Genomic DNA, 23,465 nt, shown 5'->3' with positions numbered 1-23,465 from the left:
TTATATTAAAGAAAAACCTCTTTTAGATTGTATATAATTAGTACAATTTTTTATAACCTTTGGTCAAAGGAATTAAGTATCAACACATCTACCAGTGCTGTGGGTATTTATTTCCTACCAAAAAGTTCAATATCCCATGACAATATTGCATTATACAGTAAGTTCTTTAAACTGTGGTATTTGATACCTCTTTTCTTTGTTAAGGTATGAACTGACAAATTAAGAGTCAGTTATAAACACAGACTATCTTCAACTTTATTATGAAAACCAAACATACAAAACAAAGATCCTTTTAGCTCCCTGTATGTACCATTCCTAGCATTGTGTCTTTTGCTTTCGGTGTTAAGCCTATGAGAGAGTACAAAGAGGCCTCTTTCATATTCCTCTGTAAGTAGACACACAAGAGGAATTCTCAGTTATATCAAATCCACAGTGATTTCAAAGCTAAAGAACAAAGTTAGGAAGGAAACAGTTGAAGAATATTACTAGATACAAGTGATTTTCATATGTAGACATGATTCATTCCTTTAAAACAAGCAAACAAAACCAACAAAATCCCACTATGATCTAAATTAAACCTCAAATATTATAGTAACTTTATGAGAAATCAGTTTAATAATAAATTTCTAGTCATAAAAATGTATTAAGCAAAAAGAATCATCTGTGACAGGAAAGATGGAATCTTTCCAAGGGAGCAGGAATTTCTACAGTTTACCCATAGCAAATGCTATTAATTGGAAGATGTATCCAATATGTACTCAGAATCTAGTAGCTAAACCCACAAGGGTTTAGCACTGAAAAAATTTTGGCACAAAAAGTGGTAATAACATTTACTCAAAAATAAAACTGGAATGATATTTAACAGTGTAAAACTTTCTAAACCAGTAAAAAGAAACTGATCATGAAGGAAGTTCCTATAATCATCTGGTTTGCTTTCTAGATGAGAGTTTCAATCTAATTAAATGCTTTTGAACAAAAAAAAATTAAAACACAAAATAAGTTGGTAGAGACTCTGGAAATCAGCCACATTTACTCTGGATGAAACTCTGACAGTTTAAAAAAGGGGGAGTGAATAAGTCTATCTATCATTTCGTTCACCTAAAAACCACTAATCATTAAGGGTGGTAAAGGTCCCAAACAGAATTTTGCTTCCATCCTAGGTATACACAGTTTCCTATAAAGTATAGCACACTTTGATGAATTTTTTCATGGTGAATTTTTTGATGTTTTTGCAAGAGTACTTTTCTTCCTCTCCAAAACAACCTCATTCCTAGTCTGCTATTTCTGTTTGCCTCATCTGCACTTAGCAGATCATGCTTCAGTGACTTAGAAATCCCAGCCACCAAAATTGAAGCCAAAGTTTGAATTGAGAGGAAGGGGGGGGGATCAAGTAATTAAACTACACTTGGAAGGGAGAATGGTTTTACCTTCTATGACTCTATAGTGTGTTCTTTTAATCCAGAACCAGAGTCTCCAATTTTAAGGAGAGAAAAATTATGAATTTATTTTTAACTTTAAGTATAATTATGTTGTAACTATTATAGTTTTCTTGGCCTCATCTCCCAATTTTACCTTCTGGCAATGACACAAAACCACTGAAACCATTCCACTTGTTAACACTGGATTCTTCAGGTAAAGTAGTTCAGTACTGTGGCAAGTTTCATTACTAAAGACTTAATCAAATTGTTGCAAGTTATCATATACTTGATTTAGAAACCAAAGGAGCAAGGAAAAAAGATTTTAGTAAGCTTGGAGATAAAGCCTATACAGTTAGAAGATAACCATACTACTGAGTCATGTCTCATTTTCTTGGTGCCAATGGTTTAAAGAATTCAGTTCCTTCCATCTTATGAATCAGAAGACGACTTTGAAAAGCTTTCTTAAAAGTAAGAATAAAACCACCTTAAAAGACAGTATCATCCAGTCTGTAATAATATACAATTAAAAGTTGGAGAGTTTAGGGGAATTAATATAATTAATAAAAATGTCTGAAAGAACAATGACTACATTAATGAACTTATGTACCAAAAAATCAAATGCTCTATTAAAAAGTGAAACAAAAAAATTAACAGATTTCTCTTTTTTGCTCAGCTAAACTGGCATCTTACCAGTTAAGCACTTTATAACATACCTTTGTAGAATGCCATTTTCTTGGGGTATTACACCATTGATAGCTGCCTGCAAACAAGAAACAAAGAAGGCCATTTAAAGAAACAGGTCAATGCCCAAGGGGAGTGGGAAACACTGTAAAGGGAAATAAGTATACTTTGAAATACTTATTTAAACAAAATACTAAATGTTTTCTTAATGATGCAAAATATTCTCTAGTAAATGTTTCTCTACTTCTCAATAAAATCGTATTTTAGAAAACTAAAAATCATGCATTTGGTATGTAATATCCCCAAAACTTGAGTCATCAGAAACTTAATTCCACAGTCCTCATTGAAGCAAAACGCCCAGAAAATCAATGTTTAAGGATATCAGAACAAGAAAAATCAGTGTCTCTTAGGAACATCATTTCCTTCCTCGGATTGAGAGGAGCAAACTATAAAATCACAAATGAAAAACTCTATAAGAATATAAAAATTAGCATAAGAATCAAATTCATTCTTTCATGTTATAATCATTGTTCTTAATGAAAAGAACATCGAGAAGGAAAGAATGTGGAGGAAAAAGTTCTTGGATAAATCTAACACTATGACAATATCAGGTGACAAAAGGAGACAATATCAGAGAAGTTTCCTTATATAAAACATTTCTGAAATTGGTCGCTAAGCTAACAAGTTACTGATTAGTCAGAATACAGCACAGGTATGATACGACATGGGCGTTTTTAAAGGCTGCTAAGCAAGCAGACTGTCACATCCTGGACTGTGGGTAGCTTACTGCAGAGTAATGGAGAATATTCTCTGGAAAAAACAAACAAAAAAAAACCTCCAACCTTTCCAACTTTGCCTTTGCACCATAACAACTTATCCTCTTCTACCTTTCCCAATCCACATCAAAATGAAATAATAACACAAAAACAAAAACACCTAACATTTCAATGTTTTATCAGCTGCCTGGAAATCAACTGCCAAAAGGAGTCTGTGTATTTTGTAAAACATTATCTTAAATATTTGCAAGCAGAGTGTAGGATGCTTGCTATGAATTTTGAGAGTTGTAATGCTCCACTGGCAAAAAAAAAAAAAGGAAAAAGAAATCCACAGATTAATACAGACAGTAGAGATCATAGAAGCCTGACAACTCTGGAGGCTCATAAATTCTCTGAGTCAAGCAAATGCTAAAGTCAGTTTTCAAAGCCACAAATTCAATGGAAGAATCTATGCCTAGTGCCAGGTCAATTATTCTCTTTCTGTTGATGGCAACCACTTCATATACAAGTATCTCTTCTGCTAAATAATAGTAAATGGTTAAGAGAATGCGCTACAATTCTGGAAAAGAAACAAAATACCAGAGCTTGGAAAGATTTGGTTCAAATTTTACTAGGGAATGCCAAAGTATAATGGAAAGAACACTAAGGATTTAGAAAGTCCTAAGTGTGAATCCAGGCTCTCTCATTTATTAATTTGGTGACCTCAGTATACTCACTGAACCTCCCTGAGCCTCAGTTTACTCACCTGTATAATAAGCTAACATTACATCCTCAGCAACAATGAGCCTGCCTTTTTGTTCCTCAAAGGCATCAAGTTTTTCTATTTCTTAAGGCCTTTGAAGATATTCTCCCCATTTGGAATGACCTTCCCCTATTCTTTGGCTAAATCCTAAATCATCAAAAGTGAAGCTTTTGTTAGATATATTTTTTCAAAAAATTCCCTGATGAACCCTCCATCTAATTAGGGTTACTCTCAAACCTGTACTTTATAGTAATTATCATAATTTATAATTACTTATTTGGTGATTTTTAAATGTCTTTCTCATTAGACTGTAGGTTCCATAACAGAAAGGACAATACCAGTTTTGTTCACCACTTTATCTCCATTGCCTAGCACAGTGCCTGTACACGGCACTCAACACTTATTTGTTAAAAGTATGATAATAGAGGAGTACAAAGAAAAGTCACCTAGTCAAGACTTGAGGAAGTCTCAGGGAAAGCTTTCTGGATAAAATAAAGTCTCAACTGAAACTGAGAGATGAGTGAAAAGTAGCCAGATTGGGGGGGGGGGGGGGCATTCTATGAAGGAATAATGACACACCTCTACTTTTCAACACTTTCCTCTTCCAAGATCCTAGATCATTTTATATAGTGTATTTATCTGGGGGTAGGAAGTTAGTCCCTGACCTCAATTTTATGTACATAATAAACTGTATACATAAATAAGTGAAATGTAATCCAGAATGAAGGTACAATAAAAGTATAGTTTGCTACAGGTATATAGAATAAACAGATTTTTTATTGTGAAGATTACAGCTTCAGAAAAGAGCTGGACTTCAAACAATGGGTATATATAAAAACAAAGGAAAATTCCAGATTAGTTGAATTTATGACATATTAACTTTGAAGTGACAATAGGACATCCTTTGTTCATATACCAAATGTGGATTAATTGCCAACTATGTACTAAGCAATGGAGACATACCGATGGACAAAACATAGCTTGCCTTCTAGTGAGGACAAAATATTTTCAACAAAACACCCAAATGGAGATGTCCAAAAGGTAATTTAAAAAATCAGAGCTAGCAACATCTGTTTAAAAACAAATAAATCGAGCCCTAGAAATATTTTAATTCCCTCCTTCTATAAGCTATCTTCTTTGGTGAAGAGAAAAGAGACAAAGATAAAATCTTGAGTAATTCATTAAAAACAAAATAAATTAAAATGTAAAGGTCGGATAGAGGAAAAAGACCAGGAATATGTCACAGAGGTGGTAAAGAAGGAACTATAAGGAGAGATTAGACAAAAACTGGAAAATATGAGCTAGTTATGACATATTTGAAAACAGTTTAACAATAACTAGATTATAAAAGGCTAAAAAAATAATGAGAAGATAACTACAAATGACTCTTGAAACATTTAGTGTGAAAAGTATAAAGACAGGAACTGTAAGAATGGCTGCAATAAGTTTTTGTTTGCTTCCCTTTTTTAAATAGTGATTTCTTGAGCTTATACGGAATCCATAGGAAAGGAAAACAAAAAAGACTCAAGAAATGGGTAAAATAAAAAAGTTTGGTTCAACACACTCTTACCAAATGCCTACTCATTGCCAGGCATTATGATATAGTTTGAGGATATAGGCAGAGGGGACATCTTTAGAAAAGAGATCAATAAAATCTGAATTGCAAACTAAAAGTGATATTGAACACTTATAAGAACTACAAATCATTTGCTAAATACTACTTATCCCATTGTTAATATTTTTTTTGCTGGAAAGATATTATATCTCTCAATCTATAAACAGGAAAATAATGACAGAGACTGATTTAATACTTGGTCAAAGTAACATAGAATAGAATTAGGACAATATTTCCATTTCTGAGACTGACTCAAATGACTACAGTGGAGTGTCATCATACTGCAATGTATTTTAAGAAAAGGATCTTGCCTTGACCTAGTTTATCATCATTTGAAACTCCATGTTGGTATAACTATTGTTGCTTTCATGTTAATTATGTCCATGATATTTTTAATCTAGTTGATTTACCACAATCAGACTATAGCCTTTAAGTTCTCCTCAGCAAAACTTGACAACACCACCACGCTCAGAAATGTCATTTTCCATAATCTGCTGTACGAAACATAAGGTGTGCATAAAGCACAGTGGAAGCCAGAGTTGGAGGGGGCCACAGGAGAGTGAGATACTCAGATCTTTAGCCTTACAAGGGGAAATGATTACATTCATGGTGGGATTTAGGCTTTTGAGGGGAGAGAAACAGAAAAAATGCCCATAAATCTCCTTAGAACAGTGGTCCCCAACCTATTTGGCACCAGGGACCAATTTCATGGAAGACAACCTTTCACAGGACTAGGGGAAGTGGGGGGAGGCAGAGCTCAGGCAAGTAAGTGATGGGGAGCGGCTGTAAATACAGATGAAGCTTCGCTCTCTTGCCTGCTGCTCACCTTCTGCTGTGAGCCCCTCCTTTCCTAAGTTTCATGGAAGACAATTTTTCTACAGATGAAGGGGTCAGGGAGGACTCTGTGGCCAGTCCCTAAGAGAGGGTTGGAGACCACAGCCTTAGAACATCATATATGAAAGGAAACTGAGTCACTGGAAACTGGTAAATTGGTGGATTATAAAACAGCAGTGCCTAATACAAATCATCCCCTAAATGGAATGTTAGGATATCCTTTCTCCAACATGTATCTTGGCTTTGGTCTTTAAAAAAAAAAAAAAAAAGGCCCCTAAAGAAAATGGCAATGACATTATTTGAGGAGGAATGGAGATGGGACAGGGATGTAAGGACAGCATTTAAAAGATTTGATGGTAACTTCTGAGGAAAGGCATTATAGTGACAATAACAGCAGCTAACATTATACGGTTCTTACTAGATGTGAGGCATTTTCAAAGTACTTTATGTGTATTAACTCATTTGACTCTCATTTTGCAAATGAGGACACCAAGAAAACAGAGTGGAAAATCATCACAATATTGAGTAGGCAAGTGATGAAAGAAAAAAAGTGATAAATTGGTTCAAAATTCAAAATATCTGTCTTTTAAAAGACACCATTAAAAAAATGAAAAAGCAAGCTGCAGACTAGGAAAAAATATTTGCAATAAATATATCTGAAAGAGGATTTATATTCATTATACATAAAGAATACTTATAACTTAATAGTAAGACAAGACAATAAAAAAATTGGGAAAAGATTTAGACACTTCTCAAAAGAAGATATATTAATGGCCAAAAAACATGTAAAAACATGTTCAAATTAGTCATCATATAAATACAAATTAAAACCACAATAAGATACCACCACATATCAATGGTTAAAATTCAATCAGACAATACAAGTTTTAGCAATAATGTCAAGCAAAAGGAAGCCTCATATATTATACAACTAACTTTCAAAATTGTTTGGCAGGTTTGTATAAAGGCAAAAATATGATCTAGCAATTCCACTCTTAAGTATTTATACCAGAAGAATAAAAACATATGTCCCAAATATTTGTACTATAATCTCCCCCATCTTTGGGGAATACATTCCAAGGTCCCCAGTGGATTCCTGAAACTGCAGATGTACCAAACTCTATATATACTATGTTTATTCCCATACAAGCATGCCTATGATAAAGTTTAATTTATAAATTAGGCACAGTAAGAGATTAATAGCAATAACTAATAAAATAGAACAAGTATAAAAATATGCTGTAATAAATGTTATATGAATGTGGTCTCTCTCTCTCTCTCTCTCAAAATACCTTATTGTACCGTACTGTGGGTAACTGAAACCACAAATAAGGGAGGACTACTATACACTAATATCCATAGCTGCTTTGTTCATAATACCCTACAACTGGAAGCAAACCAGATGTCCCAAAACAGGCAAATGTTGTTTGGGGCATATCATATTGTATAGGTACAACAAAATACTATTCAGCAATAAAAACAGACTACAGATACATTCAACTATATGGATGCATCTCAAAAACATTATGCTAAGTGAATAAAGTTAGACATATAAGAGTAAATACTAACTCAGCAACAACAAAAAAGCCACAAACAACCCAATTCAAAAAACAGACAAAGGACTTGAATAGAAATTTCTCCAAAGACATACAAATGGCCAATAAATACATAAAAAGATGCTCAATATCAGTAATAATTAGAGAAATGCAAATCAAAACTATAATGAAATATCATCTCACACCTATTAGGATGGCTACTATCTCTCTCTCTCTCTCTCTCTCTCTCTCTCTCATACACACACACACACACACACACACACACACACACAGAGAGAGAGAGAGAAAATAAGTATTGGCATGGATGTGGGGAAGCTGGAACACTTATACACAGCTAGTGGGAATGTAAAATGGTATAGCCCCTATGGAAAGCAGTATGGCAATTCCTCAAAAACTTGGAATTACCATATGATGCATCAATTCCATGTCTAGGTTTATAACCAAAAGAAGCTTGATCAATCAGACTATGATGGGAATGTGGGTCTTGAATGAATGAGAACTGCTTGAAGTTGTGTCCTTCTAATAAGCAGAGTCTCAAAGAAGTATTTGTAGCCTATGTTCATATGTTCATAGTAGCATTATTCACAACAGCTAAAACATGGAAGCAATCCGTGTCCATTAATAGATGAACAGACAAGCAATGTAAGACATCCATACAGTGGAATATTATTGAGCCTTAAAAAGGAAGGGAATTCTGACATATGCTACAACATGGATGAATCCTGAGGACATTATACTAAGTGAAATAAGTATGTCATAAAAAGACAAATACTGTATCATTCCACTTTTATGAAGTGGTGAGAGTAGTCAAAATCATATAGACAGAAAGTAAGAATGGAGGTTGCTAGGGGCTGGATGTAGAAGGTAATGGGGAATATTGTTAAATGGGTATAAAGTTTCAGTTTTAAAAGATGAAAAGAGTTATGGAGATGGATGGTGATGATAGTTGTACAACATTATGAATGTATTTAATACCACTGAACTGTAAACTTAAAAATGCTTAAGAGAGTAAATTGTTATGTGTATTTTACCACAATCAAAAATGATTTTTAAAAAATAATAATAGGAATCGACTACTAATGGGTACAGGGTTTCTTTTGGCAAGGATGAAATGTTCTAAAATTAGATTATGATGTCAGTTGTACAACCATGTGAATATATTTAAAAACATTGAATTGTACACTTTAAATAGGTGAATTACATAGTATGTGAATTATTACCTCAGTAAGGCTGCAAAAAAGAATAACAGCATATTTTATCTTCAATTTAAAAAATATTTTCAATAATTTACATATCTTCAATAAATAATAAAAGGTTCAAAAAAAGAGTAAGTACTATATGATTCCATGCACTTGAAACTCTAGAAAAGAAAATGTAATGTATAATTAAAGAAAGCAGATCAAGTGCTGTTGGGGTGGGTAGGGAATCATGGGGAACAGACAAGAGGAAAATACAGGGATGATGACTATGGGGGGGGGTTACATGGGTGTATACATTTGTCAAAACTCATCAAATTGACACTTAATATGGGTTCATTTTATTATATGTAAATGATACCCCAACAAAGTTAATTTTGAAAAAAGAACCACAAAGAAATCCATCCCAAACACACCAAAATGGCTGAAATTAAAATGACTATCAACATCAAATTATGACAAGGATTTGGAGCAACTGGAACTCTCATACATTGTTAGTAGGAATGTAAAATGGGTTTGGGAACAGTTTGGCAGTTTTATATAAAGCTAAACATATACGTACCATACATTCCCATAATTCCATTCTTAAGAATTTACCCAAGAGAAATAAAAACATACATCCACCAAAGACCAGTATATAAATTTCATAGCAGATTTATTCATAATAGCAAAATATTATATACAACCAAATGTCCATTAACCAATGAACAGATAAACAGACTGGTAGATTCACGCAAAGGAATATTGTTCAGTAATCAAAATGAACTTCTGATATATGTAACATAGATGAATCTTATAAACATTATGTTGAGTGAACGATGCCAGGCACAAAAGGGTATATACTATATGATTCTCTTTATACAAGTTGAGTATCCCTTATCCAAAATATTTGGGACCAGAAGTGTTTCTCATTTCAAATTTTTTTTGGATTCTGGAATATTTGCAGATACATACTAAGATACCTTGGAGATGAGACCCAAGTCTAAAGACAAAATTCATTTTTGTTTCATATTTACCTTATATACATAGTCTGAAGTTAATTTTATATAATATTTTTAATAATTTTGTGCATGAAGAAAAGTTTTGACTGCCTTCTGACTATAATCTGTCATAAGGTCAGGTGTGGAATTTTCTACTGGTAGTGTCATGTCAGTATTCATAAAGTTTCAGGTTTTGGAGCATTTTGGAGTTCAGATTTTCAAATTAGGGATGCTCAATCTGCATAAGGTTCTAGAACAAACAAAAGTACTAATATGTGGCAATAAAATTTGATCCATGGTTGCCTGGACCAGACTGGAAAAAAGAAGAAATTTTATTGACTAGAAAAGAGAAAAAATTTCTACCATGATGGAAATCTTAATTAGGGGAGGGGAGTTGACTACAGGATGTATACATTCGCCAAAACTCATGTGACTAGCTGCACTTAAAATCTGTATACTCTATTGTATTAAATTAGTTATTGATGAAGTTGATTTAACAAAAGAACACTATAACTCCACTTTAATTCAGTTTCATGGAATGCTAGAAAAATGCATTTGTTGCTCCATTAGCTTTTACGGCAACCCACCTGTGGTTTGTACCTGCCCAGTATTCCTTCCTTTTTTTCTTTTGATACAGACTCCATTTCTCCTTTAACTACTCATGCCCTAGCCCATGTGGTGTTGCAGCTGTGTTAATCATGATAACCCAAGCTTGATCAATCAGACTCTCATGGGAATATGGGTCTTGAATGAACTGGCTGAAGTTGTGTCCTAACAACAATATTCAAGAGGCACTTTTCATAATGAATTTCTGATGAAGCAACTCTTGTTTACTGATCCCCTTAAGGCCTGGTTGTCAAATTTTCTCTCAAATCTGTGAATTTCTCAACATCCTCCCAATAAATCCTGCTTCCTTATACTCCCACCCCCAACCTTCATTTTATATTCAAGCAATGATAAACTGAGATTAGAAGAGGTTACATGCCAAGCTCGATATAATACACACTAAGTTACCAGCAGATTACCATTTTTCCAGGCTTCAAGGCTTATATCATAGCATTACCATTAGCTTTATTCTTATTAGCAGCTTCATTGGCTGGTCAATCGTCAATTACTGATTGCAAATCAGTGAAACTAAGTACTAAAAACATTTCAAATACAAGAATTATAAACAAGTAGAAAATTAGTCAAATAAAAAAATTTATGAAAATAAAAAATAACACATTCCTTTATATATAACAGTATACATTATTAGCAAACAGAAGTAAGAGTAATTTTTTACAGGTAATTTTGCATATTCCATATGTTTAGAAAGCCTGTAAATTAGAATAATAATTATTATTGTAATCTTAGCTTTATTTTGCAAACTATCATTTTTTCATCTCTTGAAAATATTTAACACATTGACTGCCACACTAGAAAAAATTTTTTCCCTTGGGGTCACAGTGTTTCATTACAAAAATAGAATAAAAACTTCAAAAACAAAACGATCCTTTCTAATTTAATGAAAAACTTGTCGTTTTTTATTGTTTTCTGTACATGAGTTATATGCAACTTGAAAAATATTAATAGTTCACACAGCTCCCAAGGTGAAGAGACCTGTGAGTTACATATGCTTCACGAGGCACTGGGCTCAAAACTAGCCTGAGTTAAATACAACTCACATGGCAGTTAACATGTTAAAATATAAAAAAACAATTTCTAAATCAGTGCACTTTTGTTCAATTTGAAATTATTCTCATATGGTATGTCAGATTTCAAACATTTTCAAAATACTTAAATAATAGGCATTTGACTAATAGCTTACTGTTCACAACTCCAATCTTGCCATCAAGTGAATTCTTCCAACACATGTTAAATTTTCTCTCCACCATTCATACTGATACATAATATCCTTTCTGTTTTCCACCAATTCAAATTCATTCATTCTTTTATTCTGAGCACCTGATACAATTAAGGCAGTGTTTTAGACACTAGAGGGAGTACAAAGATGATAAGACATGTTCTTTCCAGGACAGTTATGGAAATGATTGCAATGCGATGTGAAAAGCAGTATGGGATCACAAAAGAAGGAATGTATGTGGTTGCCTAATGGAGCTCAAGACCCAGATTTGAATCATTTCCTTCAAAAAAATTTAACTGACTCACACCAACTTTGTCTTAATGGTTTTCTCATAATGTTAAATTTGCATAATATTCATCTTATTCATTAAAATATTTCATTCAGTCAGTCTACTATCAATCTTTCCAACATATTAATTACTAAGCTAGAATTGTTTTGGGTACTGAGGAAACAGTTGTGAACAAGACAGAAGCATCCTCCTCTCACGTTTTTTGCTCCAAGTAAAAGGGTCTCATTCTATCAATGAGAGGCTCTACAAGGGTCCCATCATCTACAGCTAAGAATTATGGAATTTTCAGCTTTGATCTCATTAGTATTATGTCAATCAAGAAAGCTATACGAAAGAAGTTTATTTGGGATGAAAACTTCCCCAGCTACAGATGTGGCAGGCCGAAGAAACAACAGTAATAGATTTATGAGTCCACACTAAAGAGGAGAGTTCTAAAGAAAGACTACAAGCTTACAGCTGTAAACCAATGAAGACTCAAAAAGATACTTAATATCATTTTCTCCTCTTTCTGGAGTGAAAAGAAAATCGGTTTTCATAAATAATTATTTAATTTTTCGTAACTATCTATAACAGATATTTCCAACAATCTACTACATTTAAATTAATTCTTCTAAATTTTTCTTTATACTCCTACTTTCCAAATATTTTAGTCACTATGGTACTCTAAATCCTCAAGTACTCTGCTGTGTGACTCCAAAGGTGATGATTCATTTATAAAGGACATCAATAGAGGAACATGTAAGAGACACTATGAAGGCAAACCAACAGAAGAAACCTGACTAATAGAGGAAAGGCTGGAAAGAAGGGATGATACTTGAATCAAGTCTCAAAGAAGGGCTCTTCTAGGGGAAAGAGACCAGAGTGAGAGCATTCATGGAGTAATTTTTTGTTTTAAGTGAAACAGTATGAATGTACTTAGCATATCCAGGAAGCTAAAAGTGGTGCTGCATGACTTCAGCAAAGGTTTGGGTCAGGAAGCAGTGAGAGATAGGGTGAAAAGCTATGCAAGAGTTAGATTATGAGAGGTAATATAAAGGCAATAAAAGTTTTATTTAACCTCAAGATAATGAGAAGGCAACTGTTCCAGCTCAAATTTGCATTTTGGGAACATCACTTGATCAGCAGTATGAGATATGAATTGAAAAATAGAGAAGAGCTAAGAATGATGCTCAGGCTTTCTGGCTTGGGTGACTTGGTAGACTACTCCTGGTCCAGCCCTCCCAATCATGGAAAATGGCAAACAACTCTAAAGATTCAGTTGCTCAATTCAAAAACCACATAATCATCCCAATTCTTTTCTTTCTCTCACACCTCATATCTAATAATCTATGAGGAATTCTTTATTCTAACTCCAAAATTTAGAATCTGACCAACATCCTCTGCTACTACCCTGGTCTAAGCAGCATCATACTCCCTCTGGATTACCAGTTTGTCAGTCTCCAACATCTCCCGGCTTCCACCCTTGGCCCATACACTTAGTCTATTCAAACAGCAGCCAGCATGATACATATAAATGCCAGGTCAAATAAAACCCATTTCATACGCAAAATGCTCTAATACTTTCCCATATCATCAGAGTAAAAGTCCTTATTCTGATCTCACAAGACTACATTTTCTAGCTCCAGCTCCCTCTGTGACCTCTGTTTCCACTAACTCCAAATTCACTTAGTGGAAGTGAACCAGCCAAGCATACTCTCACATCAAATTCCTTATACTGAGTGTCTGGTGGAATGCTCTTCCTTTAGATATCCACACATCTCACTCCCTCACTTCAGTAAAGTTTCTACTCCAAGGTCATCTCAGAGAGGTCTTCCCTAATCATCCTATCTAAAAGAGAGCCCTTTCCAACCATGAGACTCTAGCTAACAAATTATATATTTATTTGCTCCTTTTTTAATTATCTGTCTTTCCTCACCAGAACGTAAGCATCAAAGGACTTTATTTTGTTCATTGATATGACCTCAACACCAACAACAGTGCCTGGTACCTAGGTGAACTGAGTTAATATATACTGAATACATGAATGAATAAATGAATGCATGCCATGAACCCAAGAACATGAACAAAGGTTCATGTTCAGGATGGATGAGGATAGGAATAAATGAGGCTTTCAGTTTTAGACATGTTGATTTTGAAGTACTGGTGGGACACTCACATAGAGATATCCCATAGATTGTTAAGAATATAAAATATATAAGTTTGAGATACTGAGTTTGGAATTGTGAGCTATCCAATTTAAAGTATTTGGAAAAAATAGAATTACCATATGATCTAGCAGTCTCACTTTTAGGGATATAGCCAAAAGAAATGAAAGCAGGATCTCAAAGAGATATCTCCATACTCATGTTCACATTAGCACTATTCACAATAGCCAAGAAGTGGAAATTAACTCAAATGTCCATTGATGGATGAATGGATAAACAAAATGTGGTATGTACATACAATGGAATATTATTCACCCTTAAAAAGGAAGGTAATTCTGTCACAAGTTACAACATGTATGGACCTTAAAGACATTGTGCTAAGTGAAATAAGCCAATCACAAAAATACAAATACTGTATGGTTCCACTTACATGAGGTACTTAAAGTAGTTGAATTCATAGACCCAGAAAGCACAATAGTGGTTATCAAGAGCTAGGGGGAGTAGGAAAGGAAGAATTGTTGCTTAATGGGTATAGAGTTTCAGTTTTGCAAGATGAAAAAGTTCTGGAGATCTGTTTCACAACAATGTGAATATACTTAATGTAAAGCATTCATATTCTTACAAACCTGTTTTCAAATCCTGGCTCTATGACGTATGCTATTAAGTCATTTTCACTCCCCAGCTTTACTGGGGTATAATTGAAAAATAAAAATTGTATATATTCAAGGTGTACAATGTGATGATTTGATATATGTATATATTGTATAATAATTACCAAAATCAAATTAAGCAACACATCCATCACCAACCTTAGTTACCCTTTGAGTGTGTATTACATATGCACATGCACACACTGAGAACACATAAGATCTACTTTCTTAGAAAATTTCAAGAAGTAAATACAGTATTATTAATATTAGCTATAGTCACCATGTTGTACATTAGATCCCTAGAACATATTCATCTTATACCTGAAAGTCTGTACCCTTTGACCAACATCTCCCCATTTCCCTCATGCCCCAGCCCCTGATAACCATCATTGTAACCTTTCTGCTTCTACGAGGTTCAACACTTTTAGATTCTACTATACATATAAGTAAGAACATACAGATATTTGTCTTTCTGTGTCTAGTTTATTTCCCTTAGTACAATGACCTCCAGCTTACTCCACGTTGTTGCAAATTCTTTTTTATGGCTGAATAACATTCCATAGTGTATATGTACATATGTTTTATATATATCTTTTTATCCATTTATTCACCAACAAACAGTTTGTTTCCATATCTTGGTTAATGTGAATAATGCTGCAATGAACACGGGGCTTGGTCATGTTAACTTGACTAAGATTTAGTTTCCTTATCTATAAAATGAAGGTAATAATACCACCCTACTTTACAAGGTTGTTTAATGGATTAAATGAAATAATACAGATAGTTTTCTGTAAATGTCAGCCCCAGAACCATAATTATCCTTCCCTAATATGTAGTTTGCTTTTAAAAAAATCTATTTTGTTATGCGTTATATACCAGCAGTACATAAATGTCTGTCTCACACTGGGCTAGAAATGCAGACATATCAAAGTCCTGCACCCAGTAAGGTAATCTGGAATGGGGCCCAGAAATCATATGTAGTTTACAAGTTCTTACACACTCAAAGGCTGATGCACAGCCAGGTTTGAGAAAATTATAGATAGTTTTTGGCATACATATTAGAGCCCATAAAAAATCTTTTACTATGTCATACTGTATAGAATTATTTCCCATAGGCCCTGTATTATTTCAGAAGTTAATGGCTAAGGGCACAGAGCCTTCATAAACTCATGTTATTATGCTCAAAGTGAGTGCTCAGGAGCCAGAAAGCCATTGTATTCCAGATCCATCACTAACTAGCAATTTTAAGAAAATTGTTTAATTTCTCCCTGCCTCTCAGTTCCCTCATTGGTAAAACAGGAGTGGATGACAGTACTTTGTTCATACAGGATCTCGCTCTGTCAGCCAGGCTGGAGGGCAGTAGAACAACCACAGCTTACTGTAGCCTCAAACTCCTGGGCTCAAGTGATCCTCTCACCTCAGCCTCCTGAGTAGCTGGCAATACAGGTGTATGCCACCACACCCAGCTACTTTATAAAATGTAAGTGTTTATATTTGCTTATTTATATAGTGAGATGGGGTCTCACTATATTGCCCAGGCTGGTCTTGAACTCCTGGGCTCAGGTGATCCTCCTGCCTTGGCCTCCCATAGCGCTGGTATTACAGGCATGAGCCACCACACCCAGCCTGTTCAAAATTTGTTAACACATATAAAGTGCTTAAATGGTGCTTGATACTTTATCCAGTAAACTACTCAATAAAGGTGAGTTGCTTTTATTGTAATTATTGTCATACTGAGATTTATCCTTTTTCAAAATCATAAAAGGTTTTTAGTAAAAATTTTTGAAGGCAAAGAATAAACACTATAAAGAAATAGATTGTAGGCAATTTATTTCTGGAAATGTTCCCTCTTTTCACTTTTTACGTAATAGTCTACCACCATCAAAATGCTCTATTAGTTACAGATAAGATGATGAGACCAAAGCAGAAGAAAAATCAGTAGTTTAACAGCCCTACAACTCTAAACCAAAATTTCTTTATATTAATCCTGCTGTTTATTCTTGCAGTAGAAAAGAATTCCAACCGGCAATCCTAAAACAGCTCCTAACAGCCAAATGTTTGGTTTTAATAAGTTCTAATTGGATTTTTTTCCAGGGAGGGAGGAAAAAAAAAAAATAGAAAGCAGAACAATTTAAGAAAGGTAACCATTCCACAATCTGTTTTTAGTCAAATGCAAAGAATGTCCACTGAACCTTCCAAGTATTAATAGGTATCACTATCAAAATAGCCCAACATGCAGAATCAAGATTGATCCAGATCAAATTAAACACAAGAGAATATGAGGCAGATCCTAAGACTAACGGTACCTGAAAGACTCACCCTTGTCAAATAATATCTACCAGTGAAAAACCAAATAGTAGACTGGGAAAACCACAGAGCTGGGAGCAAAAGGATTGACAACCAAGATCTCATTTACTAAAACCAAAATGCAAGAAAGATGTTTTATGTGACAGTCACCTACTTCCCTCCCCCCAGGTTCTTTGCCCCTCCTTAGGCAACACACTGTTAATTAGACTTTGGTCAGCATACATAAAGGCCCACTAACCTCTCTCTCTTACACCCACTATATAATAATTGCTTTATTCAATGAATGTGGAAGGAGAATGTCAACTAATGTGCTTTTTCTATATTGAATTTATAAGCTAAAACCAAAAAGCATTAAAAATGTCTGAAGGTTACTAGTTTTAAGGATTTTGGAGGTAGACAGTGAGCCTATTAAAATGTAAGTCACACATGTCTATCCTCTGCTCAAAATCTTCCAATGAGATAAAAGACAACTTCCTTATGATGAATGCCTTTCCCTTCTTCATTCTTATAATCTAACTTCACCATTTACTCCTTTCCTAAGCCATTTTTGTCTCCTTGATGTTCCTGGAAAATGCCAGGTCTAATTCTCCACTTAAGGGTCTCTGAGGTTACTATTCCCCAGGCCTGAAATATTCTTGCCCCCAGATACATGGCTCACTTCCTTCCTCACTTCCTCTAGGTCTTTATTCAAATGTCACCTACTCACTTTTTCTAAAAAACTGCGTATGCCACCACGCACTTTCTAGCCGCTTTCTCTGCTTTAATTTTGTTCCTCAGGAATTATCACCTTGGACCCACTATAAAATTTTACTTATTTATATCATTTATTGTCTGTCTTCCCCCCATGAAATGTAAACTCTCATTTTGGTTCACTGCTATATTCCCATCACTGAGAAGAGAGCTTTGCATATAGTAAATGCTAATAAATATCTGTTGGTGAATTTCTGAATGACAGTGTTTTATGAATTAATATTTATCATTAGATAGCTTTTGGATTTTAAGAATAAATAGGAAACAGGCATTTATTAAGAGTAAGGTACTGTGTAAAGTTATTACAAATTGCCTCTCTCATTTAATCCTCAACTCACTGAAACCATGCACACTGTAGATGAGGCAAATGACATTCTGAAAGATTAAGTGATTCATCCAAGATTATACATCGTAGCAGAGCTAACATTTAAACCCAGGTTCCTATGACTTCAAAAAGTCCTGCTCTTTTCCCCACATAGCAAACTGGGGGATTTATTTCTTGACAACAGAGAAAAGAGGATACACTTCCAGTTTCAGATCAAATCTGAAATTCAATATATACACTATATAATCTCTATAATACACTAGCAATATTAATATTTGCTATAGTTCCTTGGGCCACTAACTCTATTTTAAAAACTGAGAAATCAATCCATCTCTGATCTATGTGTGTGGGGGGCGGGGAGGGTATGGGCTGGGGGAATGGGGAGTATGAGAAGAAAAGTCTAACTACTAACACCAACGATCACTCTTAGAAATCTCTGAGCTACATTGAATTCTGAATACAGAACATCTTCTAGACCAGCGCTACCCAAAAGAACTTTTTGCAATGATAGAAATGTTCTCTATCTGTGTTGTCTAATACTGTAGACACTAGCCCCATGTACCTATTGGTCATTTGAAACGTGGCTAATGTGACCAAGGATCCGAATTTTTAATTTAAATTCAAATATTTACATGGGATTAGTGGCTTCTGTATTAAGCAGCACTGTTCCAGACTCTCCATCCCACTTCAACCATCTCCTTCATTTCTCTCACTACCTCTCTTCTAATACTTTGGTCCATTTTTGATGATGACATTAAATATAAGGTAAAGTCCTTTTCCCAAAATTTTACCAAAGAAAAGAGAAAATTATCTTACAAATAAGTCTTTACAATTATTTTATTTTTGAAAACCAAAAACTGTATAGGCCTGGCGCGGTGGCTCACGCCTGTAATCCTGGCACTTGGGAGGCTGAGGCGAGTGGATCGTTTCAGCTCAGGAGTTCGAGACCAGCCTGAGTAAGAGCGAGACCCCATCTCTACTAAAAATATAAAGAAATTATCTGGCCAACTAAAAATATATAGAAAAAATTAGCTGGGCATGGTGGTGCATGCCTGTAGTCCCAGCTACTCAGGAGGCTGAGGCAGAAGGATCGCTTGAGCCCAGGAGTTTGAGGTTGCTGTGAGCTAGGCAGGAGCCACGACACTCACTCTAGCCCGGGCAACAGACCGAGACTCTGTCTCAAAAAAAAAAAAAAAAACTGTATGGAAAAGATCTATAACCTGAAACAACTTCAGACAACACCAGTTTTGGGACACTGAAAATAGGTTATCCAGTGGAATCCATTAAAAAGGATGGCAAAGAAATCCAACACAGATTTCATAATTATTTAGAGGATATAAACTCACAATTAAAACTTTTAGATGCCATTATAAGTAAGCCCATTAATGATTACTTGAAAGAGATTCATTGTAAAGCTCTTGAATAGCAAATGAGTACTTGTGGCTGGAGACAAAAACTCCCAGAGCAAGTGTTATACTAGATTTTTTTAAAGTGCTTTATTTCCAAACCATGTAAGTAAAAATTAAGATTATGTTCTCTGGAAATTTGAGAGACTAACTCTGGTAATGAGGAAGACACTAATGTTTAAAATGCAAATAAAGAGTTTGAATAATTTTATTTCATGAAACAAGTATAAAAAGCAATATTTCTAAAGTAATATATTACTTTAAAATGTGTATTAATATAACTAACTTAAGGTAAATATACTATTTCTTCTACAAGCTTAAAAGTTTGTCAAGTCAATCAGAACATTTTTACTATCATGTCATTGGGAAAATAAGAATCACCACATATTCAGACATATACAATAAGTCCTTATATTAATATTTATTTTAAAAGCAGCATTCCAGTAGGTACTAAGTCCAATTCAAGTCTCTCCTCCATTCCCTGAACATTCTCAGTGATTCTCATTCTCTCTCAATTTTTATTGCCCAAACCTGTTTGAAGACAATAGGTTTCTTTTATTGCATTCATTTATCACATATTATATTTTGCCTTATAATGTTAATCCTTTTTCTCCTTTGTATTACTTCTTTGTATATATCATAGCACATAGAGTTGACTGATTTTCTAGAAGACAGAAGAAAAACTGCGGTTCTGGTTCTCCAACTATATTAAAATATGTAAATGACAAAACAAAATCATTTCCAATCTATTGTACAAAACAATCTATAGGGCAATTATAATTATCTCAGGCTTCAGTAGATTTGAGCAATTTGCACAAGGTCAACACTGCTAAAATTCAGAGTCTTTCCAACTTCCAATAGTTGATTCTCTACTGACAGATTACTATCTGATTTGCACATTGTTTAAATATTAGCACTCAGAAGTCAAAGTGCTAAAAAGTCATAAAGGATTAGGTTGGTTATATTTTCTCCTTGTTTAGGCCTATAAGCCAACAAACAAGCAAGCTTTATACAACTGAAATCGGCAATTTATTTTGAGAAATATTCTCTGCTTACTTCCACCTAGATCAAAGACTCTAACAGCTTCTGTCTCCCCCAGGCCCCACCCTACCCTCACCAGCCCTCAGCCCCCAGGAACGGATGGAAGGCAGGAAAGAGAGGCAGGGACAGTAATAGCGTCAGCACAGAATGTATGTGTCCAGGCATGTAACTTCATGATAAATTAATCAGTGTCCACTTTGAAAATGTCTTGCGTACCACCTGTCAGAAACAGCCCAAACATTTCTACTCAGAAAAAAAAGTCTGTATTAGCACAAGATAAGGGATCACAAATAATTAAGACCTAAAGGTAAGCAGTATGAATCATGTACCAACCTGCCAAACCAATGAAATGAAATGAAATGGCTCTAGGCTGATAAGAATCAAAAGTTCCATAAACCCAAATCATTTCTTCCCTACTGAATATCACCAGGGACAGACATAAAAGAAATGTAGGGAGAGAATGCAGCACCATAGCAATTAAGAGTACCAGTTTTAGAGTAAGAAATCCAAGTTCAAACAGGTATACCATTGACTGGACATGTCATCTTAGGCAAACTATTTGACTGCCCAATCTGCAAAGTAGAAGGTGACAATAGAACTTATTTCTTAGGAGTTTTGTGAAAATTTATGAGAAAACTGGATATAAACTGCTTAGAATAGTGTCTAACGCATAGAAAGCACTCAATATGTTTATTTTTTATTTGAGGTAGGAGGAGGTGAGTTTTTCCATTTGATATTGTTGGGCAATCCAATTTCTAGTAATAAGAGTGTCAAACTGGAAGTCAGGAGACTGGGTTTCATGCCCTGGCTTTCTCAACAACTTATTCTTTGACCTTGGCCAATATCCTTATCTCTCTGAGCCTTTATGTTACCAAATCTATAAAAGTAAGGGAACTGGGCTAAATGATCTTGTATTAGTCAGGGTTTCCCAGAGAAACAGAGCCAATAGGATGTATATATTTACAAAAAAGGATTTTAAGGAATTAGCTCATGTAATTACTGAGGCTGTTAAGTGCAAAATCTGTAGCGTAGGCCAGGAGGCTAGAGACCAGAGAAGAGCTGATGATACAGTATAAGTCCAAAGGCTGTCAGCCTGTAGAATACCCTCTTACTCAGGAGAGGTTAGTCTTTTGTTCTATTCAGGTCTTCAACAGATCGGATGAAGCCCACCCACATTATGGAGGGCAATCAGCTTTGTTCAAAGTCCATAAATTTAAATATAAATCTCATCCAAAAACACTTTTACAGAAACATTCAGAATGTTTGACCAAATATCTAGCACCATGGCCCAGCCAAGTTGACACACAAAATTAACCATCACAGATTTCTAGGGTCTTTTCCAGCTCTAAGATCCCAAAACCTCCAACCTTTTCATCTGTGAAGGTACTTACTTCATAGAGTCTACTCATGTATCTTTATGGGATTCTTCAAGAAAACTCACAAATTTTATATACACACAAACACACACACATCCCCCCATAAAGTTAAAACCACTGGACAGCATAAAAGCTGGACTAGATGCAAAATTTCCAAGGACTTTGTAGGATTTAAAAACTGGCCACAAATTCTTTGACAATCCTCCCATCAAGAAATGGGCTCTTGAATCCAGGTAGGCATGTGACTACTTCAAACAATAAAGTATGGTAGGAGTATACTATGTGACTTCTGAAGCTAGGTGATAAAGCCCATAGCATTTCCCCATAGTTTTCTTAAATGCTTACTCTTGGGAAACTCCCTCTCAGAACTTAGCACCATTCTGTGAGGCTCTCAAGCCACAGGGAGAGGTCACATAGAGATGCTTCGGTTTAACTGTCTCAGCTGAGCTTAGCCATGCAGTCATCCCAGCACAGGCTCTAGATATGTGAGTGATGAAACCACCTTGGAAGTGGATCCTTCAGCCCTATATATTTGAGCTGCCAGTGATATGAGTCTTCTCAGCCATTCAAATTGTCCCACCTGAGGCCCCAGAAATCATGGAACAGACAGACCATTCTTACGATACCCTTTCTAAATTCCAGACCCACAGGATCTGTGAGCATAATAATGTGTTCGTTTCATACCACTAAGATTTGGGCTAATTTATTACACAGCAGCAACAACAACTGGAACTCAAAATCAGATCAAATGCAATTTGACAAGCACACTGCTAGGCACTTTACATGTGTAATTTTGCCTTAATCCTCACCACCTTGTGAAGTAATTATGATTATGAGAGAATCAAAGCAGTTAAAACTTTCCAAGTAAATAGTAATTTACAGCTAGTAAATACTGGAAATGAAGTTCTAAATCAGGTATTTAGGCACCTTGCCTAATATCATAGTGTCATCATGTTCTCACATTTACCTCTAAAAAAGCCATACTGTATTTTATCAAGTCTTTCTTTAAAGCCATTTCATGGGGAGATGTAATAGGTATCAAGAGGGGTCCATTTTGATAAGTATGAGGCTAAAAGAGGAAGGAGGGGTGGGGTACTGATACGGTTTGGATGTTTGGCCCCTCCAAATGTCACGTTGAAATTTGATCCCCAGTGTTGGAGGTGGGGCCTAATGGGAGCTGTTTGGGTCATGGGAGAGGATCCCTCATGAATAGCTTGGTGCCCTCCTGGCAGTAATGAGTGAATTTTCTCTATTAGTTCACACTAGGGCTGGTTGTTTACAAGATCTTCCTTGTCTCACCCTCCCTCACTTATCCCCTCTTGCAATGTGACACTCCTACTCCCTCTTTGCCTTCCACTTTGATTGAAAGCTCCCTGAAGCCCTCACCAGAAGCGGATGATGGTGCCATGCTTTTCAGAGTCTGCAGAACCATGAGCCAAATAAACTTCTTTTCTTTATAAATTACCCAGCCTCAAGTATTCCTTTATAGCAAAGCAAAACAGAGTAACAAAAGTACCAACATGGACATGCAAACAA

The 23,465-nt window shown here is 35.1% G+C and overlaps 1 protein-coding gene across 2 annotated transcripts in view; it reads right to left on the bottom strand.

Moving 5' to 3' along the window:
- FAF1 (Fas associated factor 1) overlaps positions 1–23,465 on the bottom strand; it is a 446,948-nt gene that overhangs the window by 321,368 nt on the left and 102,115 nt on the right. For both annotated transcript variants that reach the window (XR_006734185.1, XM_045548070.1), the window contains exon 3: positions 2,132–2,178. Coding sequence is in view for 1 of the 2 variants with exons in the window: in XM_045548070.1 (XP_045404026.1) it covers positions 2,132–2,178 (47 nt within the window). In the remaining variant the exon portion in view is untranslated. The remainder of the gene's footprint in view (positions 1–2,131; positions 2,179–23,465) is intronic.

Source organism: Lemur catta, chromosome 3 (genome assembly GCF_020740605.2).
Source record: "Lemur catta isolate mLemCat1 chromosome 3, mLemCat1.pri, whole genome shotgun sequence".
NCBI classification, from domain to species: Eukaryota; Metazoa; Chordata; class Mammalia; order Primates; family Lemuridae; genus Lemur; species Lemur catta.
This window is presented reverse-complemented; position numbering and strand designations above follow the sequence as displayed.